Source organism: Pyrus communis, chromosome 3 (assembly GCF_041283825.1).
Source record: "Pyrus communis isolate YQ-2024b chromosome 3, ASM4128382v1, whole genome shotgun sequence".
In the NCBI taxonomy this organism is placed as follows: Eukaryota; Viridiplantae; Streptophyta; class Magnoliopsida; order Rosales; family Rosaceae; genus Pyrus; species Pyrus communis.
The window spans coordinates 23,737,658-23,757,440 of record NC_142567.1 but is presented as its reverse complement, the minus strand read 5'-3'; the positions used below and the strand labels follow the sequence as shown (position 1 = coordinate 23,757,440).

At 35.5% G+C, this 19,783-nt stretch overlaps 1 protein-coding gene across 1 annotated transcript; it reads left to right on the top strand.

Annotated features, from left to right (window-relative positions):
- Positions 1–8,409: 8,409 nt before the first annotated feature.
- On the top strand, positions 8,410–9,599 carry LOC137715297 (small ribosomal subunit protein uS8z/uS8w). Its single transcript, XM_068454572.2, has 4 exons — positions 8,410–8,539; positions 8,657–8,831; positions 8,929–9,089; positions 9,272–9,599. Exons 2-4 carry the CDS (start codon positions 8,699–8,701, stop codon positions 9,368–9,370), a joined length of 393 nt encoding a protein of 130 aa, XP_068310673.1. The 5' UTR covers positions 8,410–8,539; positions 8,657–8,698; the 3' UTR covers positions 9,371–9,599.
- The last annotated feature ends 10,184 nt before the right edge of the window (positions 9,600–19,783 follow it).

Genomic DNA, 19,783 nt, shown 5'->3' with positions numbered 1-19,783 from the left:
GGTATTAAATGAATTAAAATATTGATGTGGGTGGAATGCATATAAATAAATAAAAATATTGTTACCTGATCCGCTAAACTTGTCCCACTACGCAGATTACCAGAAGCATGAGAGATGACATTTTTCCAACAAGTAAAGGATGCGTTGAGTTTTTTCCAACGACCTTGAAGACCTTGATTAGATCTGGCATCTTTTCCATGTACATCGCAAAACGCTTTCGTAATTTTACTCCACATTTCTCGCTTATCCATCTCATTACTCGTAATTGGGTCATGAGTAGTGTGAACCCAACATTCACACAACATAACATCTTCAATGAGCTTCCACGAAATCATTTTTTTCTCTCAAAGAGTACAAAATATTCAAATGTAGAAAGTGTAGAAAATATTGAAATGTGGTGTAAGATGGAAGATGAGTGTTAGGTATTTATAGAAAAAAAAAATTAATTTTTAAAAAAATTTCTGTATTTTAAAAAAAAAATTCATAATTTTTAATAACTTTTAATGTTGTTAATTAATCTGGACCGTTGGATTTGAAAAATATTCAAATCCAACAGCCAACGAACTGCCACGTGGCTAACGGTCAAAATTCTGACTGTTGGGCCTTTTTTTTTTTTGTTTTATTTTTATTTTTGGTGAAAAAAAGGTGGACCGTTGATCTATGATTGGACGGTCCATTTTAAAAGTCAAATTTAAATTTTATTTACCGTTGGAAATCCAACGGCCTACAAAAACTAGCCGTTGGAAATCCAACGACTCTAAGGAGGGCCACGTAGCCCTCATCCGGGTAAACACAGGTGGGCTGACAAGCGAGCCCCGCCGCCTGCACCCTTGTCTCCTACTCGCGAGTGTTCTGCACGCGCCAACCAAATAGGCCGCTTATGGGTCTGTCCGAAATGGGCTGGTTTATTGCCTGGCTTGGGCTGGGTGCCAGGCTGTTTTGCGGGCTGGAGCACTTGGATAGGGTGCTGGCCTTTGTTTTGGACAGGGTGCTTGGCTATTCCACCTCTGGTGGAAGTGCTCTAAAGTAAAGCAAGGTTATTCAATTTGAGATGGCAGTAGGATTCTTTGCTTTTAGTCCAAATTAGGAAGTAAATCTCCAATTTAAGCTCTGCCATTCCTACACAATTGACAAAGAATGAGGAAAATCAGGATGCATTCATAGACAAGATTCCTTTTTCATGAGCTATTATAATAGCAAAATACACTGATCCAAACAATAATGCCTTTACAAAATAACACAACTTTCTTCGGATCAAAAACTTAAAACACAAAGAAATTTCATATAACAAAGGAATATAGGATATGTAGGCCCAAAAGAGTAACCCCATAACAACAAGACAAAACTTTATATTTTGAGGACTACTGCCTCCACCACACCAGCTGCGCCGCTATCGCAAATATGCCAAGACCACTAAGAAAGAGATGTTGGAGTATGCTTGAAAAACAATTGACGTGACAACACATAAGTAGTTATTCGAGCCAATCGAATGTCGAGTTATCGACCAAGGGCAAGTGAGAACATACATCAATTGAGTGTATGACTTAACAATGAATTAGGAAGGTTTATTATTGATTAGGATGAGTCTAAGGAATAGCTTAGGTAGTAGGAACGGTATTGCATAGAGGTTCCAATCTTGAGATATGTATCCTACAAATCTTAAGTCCTAAAATATGTCCATAAACATAGGCTGAGTAAAAGGACTATCTTTTTTTTTTTTTTTTTTTTTTTTTTGAGAGAGAAAAGGAATATCAAATATATGCAATGGCGGTTTTTTGACGTTTTTAGTAGTAAGTCTCAATCTAAGCATGTGGTGACATGAAATAGACATAAAGGTGCTCATCTATGAGATCGAGTTCATTGACCATTAACCAACCATAAAAGTGTACGAATGAAAGAATTATTTACTTGTTAATTGTACCATGCTTCTAAGTTATGGATGCAACTAGTTCTTAAATATGAGGCATCACTGGTTATCTTGTGTTAAGGAATGTGAGCTTTGGTCTCGCCTTAAAGCTCTCAAACAATAGTAGAGCCCTATAATAGAGGTTCACAATCATGTGCATTAACATAGAGATATGTGAATGCATAACAAAAAATATGTCACATTCTAGGTAATCAAGAAGGTTGATAGACTAGTAACCAATTGACGATCTACCTCCAAAAGTCTTTGTTCAAAACAACATACATCAAGGCGATCATATTCATGCTTAGAATTTGATATTCTATGCTCTAAAATATAGTAGACAGAGGAACCTAATTGCATTGTCATCGTAACTAAGGTTTTAAATATGTGTTGTATGAATTCAAACATATTTTGACTAATCTAGTTAGCAGAAATCCATTGCTAAATGTTACTATTCAGTTTGTGAATATTCCTACAAGGTTCAATTATACTGGTTACTAACTATGTAGAAACAAATAAATTTCTTTAATTAATCAAATTAACATTGCCAGCTTTAGTTGGAACCTATAAGGTGACACAAAATAGAATGATATTGAAGGATAAAATTGGTGAATGTTGAATTTAATATAAGCTGTTTATATTCAATACTTTTTTTTATTTTTTATTTGATTAATTCATTTGGAGCTTATATTTATGGGTTAATCTCAGTTTATTATCTTAAAGTTTCGTGGTTTTCAACATTTGGTACATGAAGTTTTTTTTCATCCCAGACTCATATCTCAAGTCTTAATTTGTGGACAGTCTCATACATTCGTTAAGTTGACTGTTAAGTAAGCTGCTAACTAGTGACATGGTACTCATGTGGACAATGACTAAGCACCACATGTCATTAAGGGTCCATGTGAAAATTAAATTAAAAACTAAAAATTAAAAAATTAGAAAATTAATTTAAAATTTTAAAACCTAAATCTTAACCATCTTCCATCGCTTAGACCCCTTATTCCTCATTTGTCTTCGCCAACTCGGTCTCCCTCTTCCGTCCCTCTCCCCACTTGCACTCGTCATTCCCTCACCACCACCTCCTAACCCGACCCATTCCTCCCCTAATCATTCCATACCTGACCTGGATTCCCGATTTGGACTCTCCACCACCATGAAAACATGGAATTTGCAGGTGCGGCGTGACTGAGTTTTGTTTTCGCAGCGTGACAGGGGCAGCCTGATCTTTGGCCTAATCCTCTACCACCTAATTTCTCCTCCATAATCTGCAACCTTGCTCTCAAATTTGCCGACTCACTTCTACTTGAGCTTTGATCACTGCAGTCCCTAACGACAACAGTAATTCATCATGCAGTTGTTATCGGCCCTCTGATTATATCCAAGTACACCGTTGTTCTAGTGGATTCCATCGCAGTGAAGGGGATTGGGAGCAAAGGGTGAGGTGGGAGATGAGGGTTGGGTGGGATATAGAGGAGAGAAGGGAGAAGGGGGTTGGGGAGTGAAGGAGGGGCAGATCGAACTCTTCCTCTGTGAGCAGGTTTCGAAGGAAGTCTGGAATTGGGTTTTTTTTAAGAAAAACTAATGAAAAGGGCTTTAAAACTTTGAGTTTTAATGATAATGACAGAATAAAGGGTAAAATGAATAGTACCAGGATTGACTTTTTAGTGTAAAAATGTGGTTTTTCGTTAAAGTGAACAGTACCGTGGGCTTTTCGTTAAAACTCCATTTTTTTTTTTACCAAAGGAGATCTTGCAGACGAGAAGAGAAGAGGAGACGACCTTCACCTTCGTCCCCAAATTTCTAGGCGCATCTCTATGTGATTTCTCTGTCTCCATTGACCATTGTAGAGACATACTTTTTGAAAGGGCAATGAATTTGTCCATCCATGGTTTAGCATCGTTCTATAGAACCCAATTTGACGAGCCAATTTGTATTTGGTTGAAAGCCTTGAAGTAGTTGAAGAGTTGAGACTAGGAAGCCTAAGGTTTGATTTTTTTTTTTAATATATATTTTTATATTTTTTAGTTTTTAAAGTTTAGTTTTTTTGTTTTTTTAATTTTTTTAATTTCCACATGGGCTTTTAATGACACGTGACGTCCAATTATTGTCCATATGGACACCACGTCATCAGTTAACGACTGATTTAACAGCTAACTTAACGGATGTATAAGATTGTATGAAAATTAAGACTTGAGGTATGATTCTGTATGAAAAAAACTTAATGTATCAAATGTTTTTTTTTTTTTTTTTGTCATTAGTTAAATTTGGGGGTGGGGGGAATCGAACCTGGGTGAGGTGGGAGTTTTCTTGGCTCTAGTGCCACTACAAATAGGCCCCCATCATCTCATGTATCAAATATTGAAAATCACAAAACTTTAGGATAGTAAATTGAAAATAACCCTATATTGATTATAAGTTTTTTTTTTTTTTTTTGAACAATCGATATTATCCACACTAAGGGAAGAGGGGTGGGCTTAGTCTCACAATGTGCTAGCAATAATGTGATTCAAATTCACCTTTGACGAGAATCAAAATTAAGACCTCTCACTTACCAGTGAAGAGAAATACTACTAACTGTAGTTTTAAGTGGCTTATTATAAGTTATTTGAACTAAAATAAATAAGGAATCTCAATCCAAAAGGAAAGATCATATTAATTAAATAAATAAAATAGAAGCAAACCAGGCTAAAGCCCAATGACAAAGGGTATGTGTGGTAAGCCCAAAAGAAGTGTCTCCTAAGGTATGCAGCACACATGTGAGATAAAAGATTAAATTGTAATCTTAGGCCTCGTTTGGCAGCTCGGACTGTACTGACTATTTCAATCGGATAGGATAAATAGCCACCGGATAGGACTGACTAAATTAGTCAGGCGTTTGGTGCAGTATCGGACTAAAGATCAATTCTTTAATACTGTGTTTGGTACTGTACCATATAAATCGTACTGTTATTATTTTTTATCAAAAACAATTTCCATATTAGTTTTAAGAAAAAATTTGTTAATAAAATGAATAAAAGGGAAAATAAATTGACAGAATAATCCACAAATGAGGTCCTTTTGATTTTGTTTGTGGACATTTCTCCATCTTGCTTGCCTTGAAGAGCTTGTACGAAGCCCTGATCTTGATCAGCTTCCCTCTTGCTGCCGAGTTCTTCAACTGCAGCGCTCCAGATGCAAAAATTGAATCAGAAATCTCGATTTGAGCACCATAATTGAAAACCCAGAACCAAAAAATGGAGAAAATGAAGAATTGATATGAAATCGCGAATTAAAGTGCCTGAAAGTAGAAAACCCAGAAGCAAAATATGGAGAAAATGAAGAAACCGGGATCTAAAATCACGAATTAAAGTAACTGAAAGTATGGAGGTTGAGCGACGGTTTTAATATTAGGTGTTGGCTGTACAGACTTCCTCTCTTATGGAGTTCTGAGTTTCGTCTGCCTAGCTGGCTATCCTTCCTTCTTGGGCTCCTCCGTCACTGGAGCCTCTGCTAGCAGTTAGGATGGACGGAGGGAGAAAGAGCGGCAACAACTTGGTCGCAATGCGCAAAAGCAGAGAGGGTTAGAGAAAAGCGAACGCCTGACTAAATTATACCAGCGTATAGGAGAGGATAACTAAGCGGGTGTAGGGTGTATTAAAATTGTGGGACCGAATTGTTTTATCCGGTGGTTATTTTACACATTGTGCACCAAACAACTAGGTTCGTATTATTAGTACTATCCGGTTCCTTATACGAGCTGCCAAACGAGGCCTTACTGGCTTATAAAATTGTGCTATATATCCTAAAGGTCTTTAGACATAGTGTTGATTTTTTACACGTGGTGAAATCAAAAATTGAGGGAGAAGGAAATTAGATTTTCTATTCAGAGAAACTTAAAAATATAACACTACCCATTGCCGTATTCACCTGGAGGAAAGGGACCAATTGGTTCGTCACCATCCTGCTTCACCAGACAAAGATTAATTCGTGTGGGTATTAGTATAGGGCTAACAGTTAGGAGCCTAAACAACGAATTCATCTTCATATGAAATCTAGAGGCTGGAATTCTAAACTTAATTTAAATTTATGCATGTGTTCTTAAAATTGTATTGCATGAACATAAGCACGTCAATTAACCTAGATCACATGGATTAATTTAATAAGATTAAATAGAGTCCAACGTTTTGCTAACCATGCATGTAAATTATATTATATATGCTTATATCACATTGCCACGTTTCTGCACACGTGTGTTGTAGTCCACAAACCAACAAAAGAAATTGGATGAACAAGATATGGGTGTGAGCGAGCCACTTGCACGAAAAAAAGCTCCCCAAAATCCTTCAAATAGTGCTAATAACACTTTAACAGTCACCCAACACCAAATTGTGTCGCTAAGGAGACGCACTTAATGGACTGAGTAGAAAATATTGACGGTAGAAGAATGACCACAAGAAGCAACACTTAGGGGTGGGAAATTTTGCCATAAACTGATTTACCGACCGAACCATAAGGTTGGCTCATAATGGTATGGTATATTTTTGGCAGTTTTTTCATAATTGGTTGGCATTTTACCGAACTGACAATTAATGGCATGACTTTGGTAATTGATTTTGTATGTCGGCGGTATGCCATTCCTACCACTATATATATATATATATATTTTTTTTTTTCTTTTTCTATTTGGATATTTTAGGTATTTTTTACATAAATGACTCCTTAGTTTTAGGATTTAGAAAATAAATGACTCCTTAGTTTTAGGGTTTAAAAACTACATGCTTCACTTCTCCCTACTGCTATAAATCAGAATCTGATTGTCCATACTCTGTGCCGCAAGCCAATTGGAATTAGGTTGCAGCGAAATTGATGGCATGGAATGCATGTGAGGCTCACTAATATACTCAATAACCACAGGGATCCCAAACTCCCATACGCGAAGCGACTTGTCATTGCTGGAAGTAACAAACCTACGGTTATTGTCCACAAATGTAATCGTTTTCACAACACCCAAATGCTTATCATACTCTTGCAAACCTACGGTCATTATCCACACTTTCCTTATTTGCAAACCACCGGTTGTGCCATTTACCAACCGAATCAATCAATAATTTTGGCTAAACCGATTTTTGGCAACCGCAAGAAGACGGTTGATTAGCGGTAACTGATTTTCGGTAATTATGTATATATGGCTGGCAGATGACATAAGAAATTTGGCACAGTTTGCCAACCGAACCCAGCCCTAGCAACACCTGAGCAAGAGTGGTACGTAAAAGCCTCTATGTAACATGAGCTATGAGAAATGAGACAAAATCTCAAATAACAGAAAGAAAAGGAAAAAAAAAGGCAAAAGAGATAAAGGGCGTGAAGTAGTTGAGATCAGCCAGTACAAAAAGTTGTCATTGACTCCTACCCAAAAGTAGGAGCCGGCGGAAGGAAGATCAGGTTTGTTTGTTTTTTTTTTTTTTTTTTTTTTCCGCTTTCAACGAGACAGAGAAGGCCCTCGGATTTCTTTAGTTGATCTAATTCATAAATTTTAGTTATTTCATACGAATTTTAATTCCTTACATGCAAGTAAACGTGAGATAAGTTATGAGTTGGAACTTAGTCTTGTTCTTTTTATTCCTATTATTGATAAGTACGCTAACTCTAAGTTCAAATCTGTATTAGTACTACAATGTATACCTACACTAATAGGGGTGTATTCAATTAGGATCTTGATGAATTTAAATAAATCGTTTTTATGAAGTTTACTTGATTTCTAGAGGTTTTATGTTAAATTTTGAGTGAATTCACTCAAGAGGAGAGGTGAGACTTGAGAATGTTTAAAATATATTATGAAATCTCTTGAATTTTTTCGAATTCCCCAGCTTTTTAAAATCCTGATTGGATATACCTAAAATTTCATAAATTTTAATTATTTTATATGAAATTTTAATTCCTTACATGCAAGTAAACGTCGGAGAAGTTATGAGTTGGAACTTATTCTCTTTCTTTTTATTCCTACTATTGATAAGTAAGCCAACTTTAAGTTCAAATAAGTATTAGTACTACAATGTATACCTACACTAATACGAGTGTATTCAATTAGGATCTTGATGAATTTAAATCAATCATTTTTTATGGAGTTTACTTCATTTCTAGATGTTTTATGTTAAATTTTGAGTGAATTCCTTCAAACTCTCGGGGGAAGAGGTGAGACTTGAGAATCCTTAAAATATACTGCAAAATCTTTTTAATTTTCTCGACAATTTTTAAAAATTCTTTAAAATTAATTTCTAATTGAATACACATGGAGTGTTATAAACTCCTTTAAGATCCTGACTTAATATACCTGAACTTTTATAAAATTACTTAAAATACTGATTGAATATCTATGAATTTGTAAAATAATTAAAATATCTCAAATCCGAAGTCACTTTAATTAAATAGAAAAAGCATAGTGGGTTTGTGGGCTTGCCCTTCTTCGATGTCTGTGACCCAATGGTCAACAAACTGGGCTTTGTCCCAACCCAAGTTCGCTCATCGTGTAAGGTTATTTTCGTAAAGGGAAATCATCGGCTGAAAGCTGCTCACTCCGCACCACTTCAAAAACAAAACCCTAGCGCCTTTCCTCTCCAAACTTCATCAGCCAGCCGCCCCCGTCTGTGCTCGCAGGTAAAACCCAATTCTCCAACAATCTCCAAAATGTCCGAACAATTTAACACCTGCCCAGTATCCAAAAATCCCATGATTTATTGACTGTAAATTTTGTTTCTTTTTCCATGCTTGCAGATCTACACCTTTTGATTTCGTTTCCAGCTCGCACTTGCAGAAATGGTGCGCGTCAGCGTTCTCAATGACGCTCTGAAGAGCATGTACAACGCCGAGAAGAGGGGAAAGCGACAGGTCATGATCCGGCCGTCGTCAAAGGTCATCATCAAGTTCCTCCTGGTTATGCAGAAGCATGGTTCGTGTTTTTGAAATATTTTCGTTTGTTTTGGAATTTTGTGTTTTGATGGGTGCGATTTGTGAATTGTGATTGTTGGGTTTTGGGATTTGTATAGGATACATTGGGGAGTTTGAGTATGTTGATGACCATAGAGCTGGAAAGATTGTGGTTGAGCTCAATGGGAGGCTGAACAAGTGTGGGGTTATCAGTCCCCGATTCGATGTCGGTGTGAAGGAGATTGAAGGCTGGACTGCTAGGCTTCTGCCTTCCAGACAGGTCTGATTCTCTATCTCAATTACTGTATTATTGGGTTTTGGTCTGTCGTATTATATGAATTTTGTGGTGTTACAACTATGGATTACTCGATTGTGCATTTTTGTGACTTAAAATGGTTATTGAGCTTACTCTTTTTATAGTTTTGAACTTTTGATTTTGAATGCAATGCGTATATTTTTCAGTTCGGATATATTGTGCTGACCACATCTGCTGGAATCATGGACCATGAAGAAGCTAGGAGAAAGAATGTTGGTGGCAAGGTCCTCGGTTTCTTTTATTGACAGTATGAAGCACAACTTTAGGAACTTTTTGTGAAATTTTGGTTTCGTTTCATTTGTTTTTGCCGAAGGAAGAGAACCCTTTTTCTCACCAATGCTGGTTTGAAAAGTTTATTGTACTAGGATATTTAGTTTTATGTTTTGTTTTGATTGACTTTCATGTTATTGCAAGCCTCAATGTTAAAGTTACTTGGTATCCATCGGAAATGGCATTGTATTGGAATTTTATTCATCCTTGTTTCTATCTCCCCTGTCCACATCTCTGCCCTGCAGTTGACTGGTTTCGTTTTGTTCAAATGCCACGGGAAAAACATGTAATCAGTTTTGAATCTTGCATCCTGAGATGCCTTTCACGTTATAGGTTGGCTTCTTTTATTTTATAAGAGCTTGCGATTAATGATTCAGTTGAACTATTTTGTGTTCGGGCATTGGCCAAGTGTGTTTTGTAGATTAGGTTTTGTTTGTTTGGCTTATGTTGGCTTAGGGTGTTCTGCTGAGTAAGTTTTGTCGAACGGCAGCACTGATGCCTTGAGTTCCTATAATACTTTGGTGGTTCGTTGCTTGAGCATTGTTTTTTGAGACTAAGCTAGCGTTGGGAAACATCCTCTTAAACTATACTTTTACATTTGATATATTGTTTTGAAGTCTAGCAGAGGAAATGAAGTATGCCATTACATATATATATATATATAATTAAATATTAAAACTTGGTGACCATTGGATCGGCTTAAATATACATACCATTCAATTTCTTAAGTTTTATACATACAAAATAAATAAATTTAAATCTACTTAATATATATATATACACACACACCATTGAACTTGATGAGATATGAATTCTATAAAACTAATTTCAACGATCTAACCGTCAAACTTGTTTGTATATGCTTCGAGATCGCATCAGCAAAAAATCGCAAAAAATAGACATTCACATATCAAGTAACGAGACAAAAAAATTTTACGATTCTCAACGAAAAATCACGATTTAATGGTTATTTTAATTTCGATTTTGATGATTTTTTATAGCTACACTCCTTGACTCTATATGAATATAATAAATGAACTCAATTTTCAATTTAAAATATTTACACTATTGGATACCACAAAATCTTATGTTATGCTTAATAAAAGTATGAATAAACTCTTAGTGTTAGTGAATTTATTGTTTTGACGGGATACGCATTCTACGAAACTAGTTTCAACTATCCAACTGTCAAACATGTTTGTATATACTTCAAGATTGCATACACAAAAAATTGCAAAAAACAAACATTCAGAGATCAAATAACGGGACAAAATTTTTTGATGGTTGTAAACGAAAAATCACTATTTAACGATTATTTTAACTCCGATTTTGATAATTTTTAACAGCTACACTCCTTGACCCTATATGAATACAATGAAGGAATTTGATCTTCAATTTAAAATATTTACACTAGTGGATACCACAAAATCTTATGTTATACTTAATGAAAGTATGAATAAACTCTAAGTGTTAGTGAATCTATCGTTTTGATGGGATACGCATTATACGAAACTAATTTCAATGATTCAACTGTCAAACTTGTTTGTATATGCTTCAAGGTCACATATGCCAAAAATCGCAAAAAACAAACATTCAAAGATCAAGTAACGGAACAAAACATTTTGACTATCATCAACAAAAAATCACGATTCAACGATTATTTTAACTCCGATTTTGATAATTTTTTACAATTACACTCCTTGACCCTATATGAATACAATGAATGAATTCCATCTTCAATTTAAAATATTTACACTAGTGGATACCACAAAATCTTATGTTATACTTAATGAAAATATCAATAAACTCTAAGTGTTAGTAAATCTATCGTTTGGATGCGAAATATATTCTACGAAACTAATTTCAACGATCTAACCGTCAAACATGTTTGTATATGCTTCAAGATCGCATATGCCAAAAATCACAAAAATCAAACATTCAAAGATCAAGCAACGAGACAAAACTTTTCGACGGTTATCAACGAAAAATCATTATTTAACGGTTATTTTAACTCCGATTTTGATGATTTTTTACAGCTACACTCCTTGACCCTATAGGAATACAATGAATGAACTCGATCTTCAATTTAAAATATTTACACTAGTGGACTTATGTTATAATTAATGAAAGTATGAATAAACTTTGAAGTGTTAATGAATCTATTGTTTTGATGGGATACGCATTATACGAAACTAGTGTCAACGGTCGAACTGTCAAACATGTTTGTGTATACTTCGAGATCGTATACGCCAAAAATTGCAAAAAACAAACATTCAGAGATCAAGTAACGGGACAAAACTTTTCAACGGTTGTCAACAAAAAATCACGATTTAACGGTTATTTTAACTCCGATTTTGATGATTTTTTTTACAATTACACTCCTTGACCCTATATGAATATAATGAATGAACTTGATTTTCAATTTAAAATATTTACACTAGTAAATACCACAAAATCTTATATTATACTTAATGAAAGTATGAATAAACTCTCAAGTGTTAGTGAATCTATCGTTTTAATGGAATACGCATTCTACGAAACTAATTTCAACCATCCAACCGTCAAACTTGTTTGTATATGCTTCAAGATCGCATATGCTAAAAATCGCAAAAAAAACATTTAGGGATCAAGTAACGGGACAAAACTTTTCGGCGGTTATCAACAAAAATCATGATTTAACGGTTATTTTAACTTCGATTTTGATGATTTTTTTACAGCTATACTCATTGACCTTGTATGAATACAATGAATGAACTCGATCTTCAATTTAAAATATTTACACTAGTGGATATAACAAAATCTTGTGTTACACTTAATGAAAGTATGAATAAACTCTGAAGTGTTAGTGAATCTATTGTTTTGATGGGATACGCATTCTACGAAATTAGTTTCAACGATCCAACCGTCAAACATGTTTGTATATACTTTGAGATCGCATACACAAAAAATTGCATAAAAACAAACATTCAGAGATCAAGTAACAGGACAAAATTTTTCGACGGTTATCAATGAAAAATCACGATTTAACTTTTATTTTAACTCCGATTTTGATGATTTTTTATAGTTACACTCCTTGACCCTATATGAATACAATGAATGAATTCGATCTTCAAATTAAAATATTTACACTATACTTAATGAAAGTGTAAATAAACTCTAAGTGTTAGTGAATCTATCATTTTGATGGATACGTATTCTACGAAACTAATTTCAACGATCTAACCATCAAGCTTGTTTGTATATGCTTCAAGATCGCATACACCAAAAATCGCAAAAAACAAACATTCAGAGATCAAGTAACGAGACAAAACTTTTCGACGGTTATCAACGAAAAATCACGATTTAACGGTTATTTTAACTTCGATTTTGATGATTTTTTAGAGCTACACTTATTGATCCTATATGAACACAATAAATGAATTCGATCTTCAATTTAAAATATTTACACTAATAGATACCACAAAATCTTATGTCATGATGATCAATGAAAATTGAGGATTTTGTAAAAGGAATAACATGCAAGCTTTGAGTTCCATCGGCAAAGTTTAAACTTTTGAGAAAGGCTTCACAACCTTGAAAACAAAAACTCTTTTATTTTGCATATTCTTGCACATTTAATATTTTGTAATAGACTAGTAGTATATAGATGTTTTTTTTTATTAGGCTTTTATTTTTTAGTGTATATGTAGTGCTTAAACGACATGTGTTTTAATGTTTTGCAGTAATATATATGTGGCAATGTGTGGTATGTGCAAATTTAAGGAAAAAAAAAAAATTTCTTAACAGGTCATAAAGGGTCGGGTCACTTTTACCCAAAGTGATCCGACCTGTTAAGGACCCGTTAAGATAATGGGTGTAACACGACACGACTTGTTAAGATAACAGGTGTTATACGAAAACGACAGACACGAATCGTTTGCCAGGCCTACTCGTGCTATTTCAAAGAGGTTTTATGCCTTGAGAACTGCCAATGGAGATGCATGCGACCCTGGAGTAGGTGCAAGCAACAGATACCCATGAGGTTTTGGGATGTGGTGCTGGTGCTGGCGGGTACCCAATGAGCCCGTTCATGGAAAATGTTTGTTCGTGAACTTTATAAGGCTTCTTATACCGAGTCTCTTAAGCATTTGGTTTCGAAGCTCATTTTAACTTGTCATGTACAATCAGGTCTTTAGGATTTGATTCTCTTTTTGTGATTTTATTTTATCTTCTTTTATGTAGTGTTTTACAAAATGTCATCTCCGGAGTCCAGGTATATCGTATCCCACTCGACTTGTGAGTCATTTTACCTATTCGACTAGTTATTCTCTTACTGGTTTCAACTCAAGAATATCTGTAGAAGTCATGGAAATGCAACCGAAATTAGTGGTTTGAATTCGGTGCTGTTGCGACAATGAAACCCTCTATTTGCATCACATTTTTGGCTGTCCAACTCTTAGTTGAAATGAGTTCATTCGATTATTAATGGAACGAACGACAACTATGACAAGCAAATTTACAGTAATCCTGAAAGCAGTATAAAAATAATGCCAGATAAAGACGGTACAAGAAGCTAGACAATGAACCTTTGGCACTAAGGGAGAGGTCAATGCTGACTGAGTGAGATCTCAACCTGCCCAAACTTGAGTTGAGATCCTATTCGAACCTCACTGTTCGGAGCCTAAAGATCAGCAAATCTGGACCGTTCAAGAGAGAGAGATTCGGGCCCTTGATTTGTGTGAGATAGGTCAACGAAATGAGTTAGTGAGGATCATCGGGTTCAATTTGAATGGTTCGGTTGTTGATCCTTGGCTCGGAACAATGATATCCGGAGAGGGCCGCAACTCCCCAAAGTCGTACCAACAAAATAACTCCACATGCTTGTGGGATCTTTCGTTTTCATATTTATTTTAAACCCCCACGTCCCAAACTTCCATTTACATCGCCTCCATAATTACTGCATCCATCGCAATCTATAACTACAAGTTGAGACTCCTTTTGCATGAACTTAAACTATTGGCCTTCGACGTTTAGGGTTTGGTTGAGGCGGAAGCCCTTTTCACTTGCACAGTTACTTTTTCCTCCAAACACAACGTTCAATAAATTAAGAAAAACACTTAGTTCCGTATGTATAAAATAGTTTATCCTTTTTGCTGACAATCAGTGCAAAGTAACGTTTTTTTTAATGTCAGAAGTCAAACAATATTTATTATTTCACAGATTGGTTACAAACAAGAATAACATAAAGAAAGGTATCCAAGTGATCTATTACTATTAGTATTCTCACAACCACCATAAAAATTATAGCTTGCAAAAAAACCACCAACAATGTTTCTTCATTTCAAGCTTAAAACAACATGAAGGAAAAGAAACCAAAACCTTGTGCTACTACAAAAACCATGCTTTGCCAAAGAGTCCTTAGTTGCCCAAACATGTTCCAACTTTTACCGGCCACGATTCACGAACTCCTCCTCGCTGTTGTCCTCCTCCTCACCACCACCATCGTTGCTCTACCCGCCACACGTCCTCGTTGCCATGGCGGCCTAGAGCAGCAGTGGACGTACACCTAGATGGACGCCATGGATGGCCTTCCAAGGGGGAATGAGTGAGGGAGGTTTTGTGAGCGTTAAAGGGAGGTTTGGTTTTGTGGTAAGAGTATCTTCCAAGCATATGCTTTCAGCATTAACTTGTTCATGGCCCATTCCTTTCCACCTTTAGTTACTTTTATGGGAGCATGGATGCAACTAAGGTGTAGGATCTTGCAATTTGCACTTGTCCCATTTTTCTATTGTATTTTGCCTTGTCACTTTGTTTTCCCTCCGATGACAGTGTGCAACAAAATGTGATGGCATATTAACAAGAACAGTCACCAAATAAGACAAATTATATCATAGTTTAACATTAATTTTTTTATTGATATTATAAAATATTGTGTAAAAAAAAAAGAAATGAAAGAGAGTTTATGGAGAGTCTCTCATTTTGAAAGAATCTTCTTAGTATTCTCTTTTTTTTTATTTTTTTTATTTTTTATGAGTACATCGGTATTTTTACATTAAGGGAGAAGAAGTGCGGCTAAGCTACATAATGAGCAACCTAATTTAGTATCGAATTTGCCAACCTAATTTAGATTCGAACATAAAACTTCTTACTTTCAAGTGAAGAAGAATATTACAGCATTATAGTATTGAGTGACTAGTATTCTTTTTTTATTTACCAGAGAAAATTACTGCAGTCAGGGATTGATCTTAAATTGGTGTGGGTGCTTTGCCCACCAACCCACCAACCCACCGTGATTAAACTGATGTACTTTTTCCCCCTCGTACACTCATAACTACCAAAATTTGTTAAGGAAAAGAAATAAAGAACGAGGTAACATGCCCAAAATCTCGTCGAAAAGATACAACGAAGGTCGTAACAACCTATATAAAATGATAGTTAGGCACGCCTAACCAATCTCATGACAAAAAAGAAAAGAAAAAAGAAGTAAGAGTTGGAGGTGAATCCCACCAAGAAAAACTAGAGCTCACCATACTTTGCGGAAGCGTCTGCTGCTTGAGTATCGTCACGGAAAATATGAGCTTAAAAGTCCTAGGTCTAATTGGATTATTAATCTTCGTGAGTGACAGAGTAATTGGAATATAGTTTTTGTGAAGAAAAAAAATTTAGGATTTAAGCTCATGTGATGAAGTCTATTAGGATTTAGGCTTCCGTTATATTCGTTAGTTATTAGCATGTGAGCCACATATATGAGGCTAAAACGGAACTATCCATTAATTGTTAGCACCGACTAACTTAAAAAACTTTATCTTTTTAGTCTCAGTGAGCCTCATGTGCTAACAATTAACGAAGAGTTCAATTTTGGGCTTAAATCCTAACATACTTTACGACATGAGCTTAAATTTTAATATATATATTTTTTTACCACATGAGCTATCTTCTTACTATTTTATCACACAATGACTAATAATCCAATTAACCCAAAGTCGTAACTACTAATGATACTCATTGGATTAAACTAAACTAATCATAGATTTGATTAATTTTGTTAGGTTCTTGTCTACGGCCAGGCAGATAAATATTAGGTATGGCTTATCTTTCTTTTTGTTATTAAGTTTGATGCAGATTTACCAGGGAAGATTCGAACTTGAATGCAAAAAATAAACACACTGTTTTGACCAACTGGATCAGCCTAAAAATCCAATTTTTATCTTCTAATTTTTTGTCCTGGTATCTGAAGATTGCTGACAAAAACTAGTGCTGCTTTTGCCCTTAGGAAAATATTAACATTCATGTAATGGACCTACTAGTAATGGAAGACAATTAAAGATGAAAAACATGAATCCTGAAGATTTCTAAAGGCCCACAACATTCCTAGGAGAAATTTTATGGAAAATTTTTAGCTGAACCCCTATAATCTCACCTACACTCGACTTACCTTTTATACTTATTTTATTTTTTATTGAACAATTAATATCTCTTTAAATCTTAATTTACTACTTAAACTATCCTCACAAATCCATTTTTCGTAAATTTATCTTTACACACATTTAAAAATAAAACTCAAGATCAAAACATTTGTTCTTTTCTCTCCTTCCAACAAGTCCATCATCTTTTCTTTCAATTCTTCATGATTTAATAAAAATCAAAATCGAAATCAATAAGAATTGATGAGGATTAATTTATCCTTTAGGTTTACAAGAGGATGACATAAAGCCATCATTTATGCGATTACCACGTTCAAAAAACTTGATCTTCTAAGGCTAAGTTCCATGAAGCCCAACTAACAAAAACAGAATTAATTCCTTTGACCAACCTTCTTGTTCTGGTTAGCATCCAACTAGTGTGTTTATTACGATATGCAAATTGCATCAACCAACCATTCAAGTGGCATGGAATCATATATCAATATTGTAAAGTTTTAATAATACGTTGTGATTATTTTTCTTATCAATCTCAGTCTAAAACGCACTTTTTATCAAAATTATTCCCATATGGGTGGGTTAGAAAATCTTTCGAAGCCATTCAAACGAAGTTAAGATCATACATGGCTGTAGATATATGTGTGTCTCATATATTACGTTCTATTCATTTTGTGTTTTCGTCATCATTATGAGACTCACATGTATCAGTTGAACTATTTTGTACCCTGAGATGACATTCACGTTATAGGTTGGCTTCTTTTATTTTATAAGAGCTTGCGATTCATGATTCAGTTGAACTATTTTGTGTTAGGGCATTGGCCAAGGGTGTTTTGTAGATTAGGTTTTGTTTGTTTGGCTTATGTTGGCTTAGGGTATTCTGTAGAGTAATTTTTGTCGAACGGCAGCACTGATGCCTTCAGTTCCTATAATACTTTGGAGGATCGTTGCTTGAGCATTGTTTTTTAGACTAAGCTAGCGTTGGGAGACATCCTCTTAAACTATACTTTTACATTTGGTATTGTTTTGGAGTCTAGCAAAGGAAATGAAGTATGCCATTGTAGGTTCTCGTGCTATTTCAAAGAGGTCTTAAGCCTTGAGAACTGCCAAGGGAGATGCATACGACCCTGGAGTAGGCACGGGCAACGGATACCCATGAGGTTTTGGGATGTGGTGCTGGTGCTGGTGCTGGTGGGTACCCAATGAGCCCGTTCGTGGATAAATGTTTGTTCGTGAACTTTATAAGGCTTCTTATACCGAGGCCCTTAAGCATTTGGTTTTGAAGCTCCATTTTAACTTGTCATGTACAATCAGGTCTTTAGGATTTGATTCTCTTTTTATGCCTTTACTTTGTCTTCTTTTATGTAGTGCTTTACAAAATGTCATCTCCGGAGTCCAGGTATATGGTATCCCACTCGACTTGTGAGTCATTTTACCTATTCGACTAGATAGTCTCTTACAAGTTTTAACTCCTACCGCAATAGGACTAATGAATATCTGTAGAAGTCATGGAAATGCAACCGAAATTAGTGGTTTGAATCTGGTGTTGCTACGACAAGGCAACTAGATTGATTCATCCATAATGAAACCCTCTATTTGCATCACATTTTTGGCTGTCCAACTCTTAGTTGAAATGAGTTCATTCAATTATTAATGGAACGAACAACAACTATGACAAGCAAATTTACAGTAACCTTGTAAGCAGTATAAAAACAGTGCCACATAATGATGGTACAAGAAGTTAGACAATGAACCTTTGGCACTAAGGGAGAGGCCAATGCTGACTGAGTGTGATCTTAACCTGCCCAAACTTGAGTTGGGATCATCTTCAGACCTTACTGTTCGGAGCCTAAAGATTAGCAAATTTGGACCGTTCAAGAGAGAGAGATTCGGACCCCTGATTTGTGTGAGATAGGCCAATGAAATGAGTCAGTGTGGATCATCGGGTTCAATTTGAATGGTTCGGTTGTTGATCCTCGGCTTCGAACAATGAGATCTGGAGAGGACCACAACTCCCCAAAGTCCTACCAACAAAAGAACTCCACATGCTTGTGGGATCTTTCGTTTTCATATTTATTTTAAACCCTCGCGTCCCAAACTTCCATTTACATCGCCTCCATAATTACTGCATCCATCGCAATCTGTAACTACAAGTTGAGACTCCTTTTGCATGAACTTAAACTATTTGCCTTTGACGTTTAGGGTTTGGTTGAGGCCGAAGCCCTTTTCACTTGCACATTTACTTTTTCCTCCATACACAGCATTCAATAAATTAAGAAAAACACTTGGTTCGGTATATATAAATAGTTTATCCTTTTTGCTAACAATCAGTGCAAAGTAACATTTTTTTTAAATGTAAAAAGTCAAACAATGTTTATTATTTCACAAATTGGTTACAAACAAGAACAACAAAAAGAAAGATATCCAAGTGATCTATTACTATTAGTATTCTCACAACCACCATAAAAGTTATAGCTTGCAAAAAAACCACTAACAATTTTTCTTCATTTCAAGCTTAAAACAATATGAAGGAAAAGAAACCAAAACCTTGTGTTGCCACAAAAACCATGCTCTGCCAAAGAGTCCTTAGTTGCCCAAACATGTTCCAACTGTTACCGGCCACGATTCATGAACTCCTCCTCACCACCACCACCGTTGATCTCCCCGCCGCACGTCCTCGTTGCCATGGCGGCCTGGAGCAGCAGTTGACGTACACCTAGATGGATGCCATGGATGGCCTTCCATGGGGGAATGAGTGAGGGAGGTTTTGTGAGCTTTAAAGGCAGGTTTGGTTTCGTGGAAAGAGTATCTTCCAAGCATATGCTTTCAGCATTAACTTGTTGATGGCCCATTCCCTTCCACCTTTAGTTATTTTTATGGGAGCATGGATGGAACTAAGGAGTATGATTTTCTCCTCTCTTATTTTTATCCCTTTACTCATATATTGTTTTTTATCTTATTGTCTCTATAAAAAATAAAAAAAAATCAATA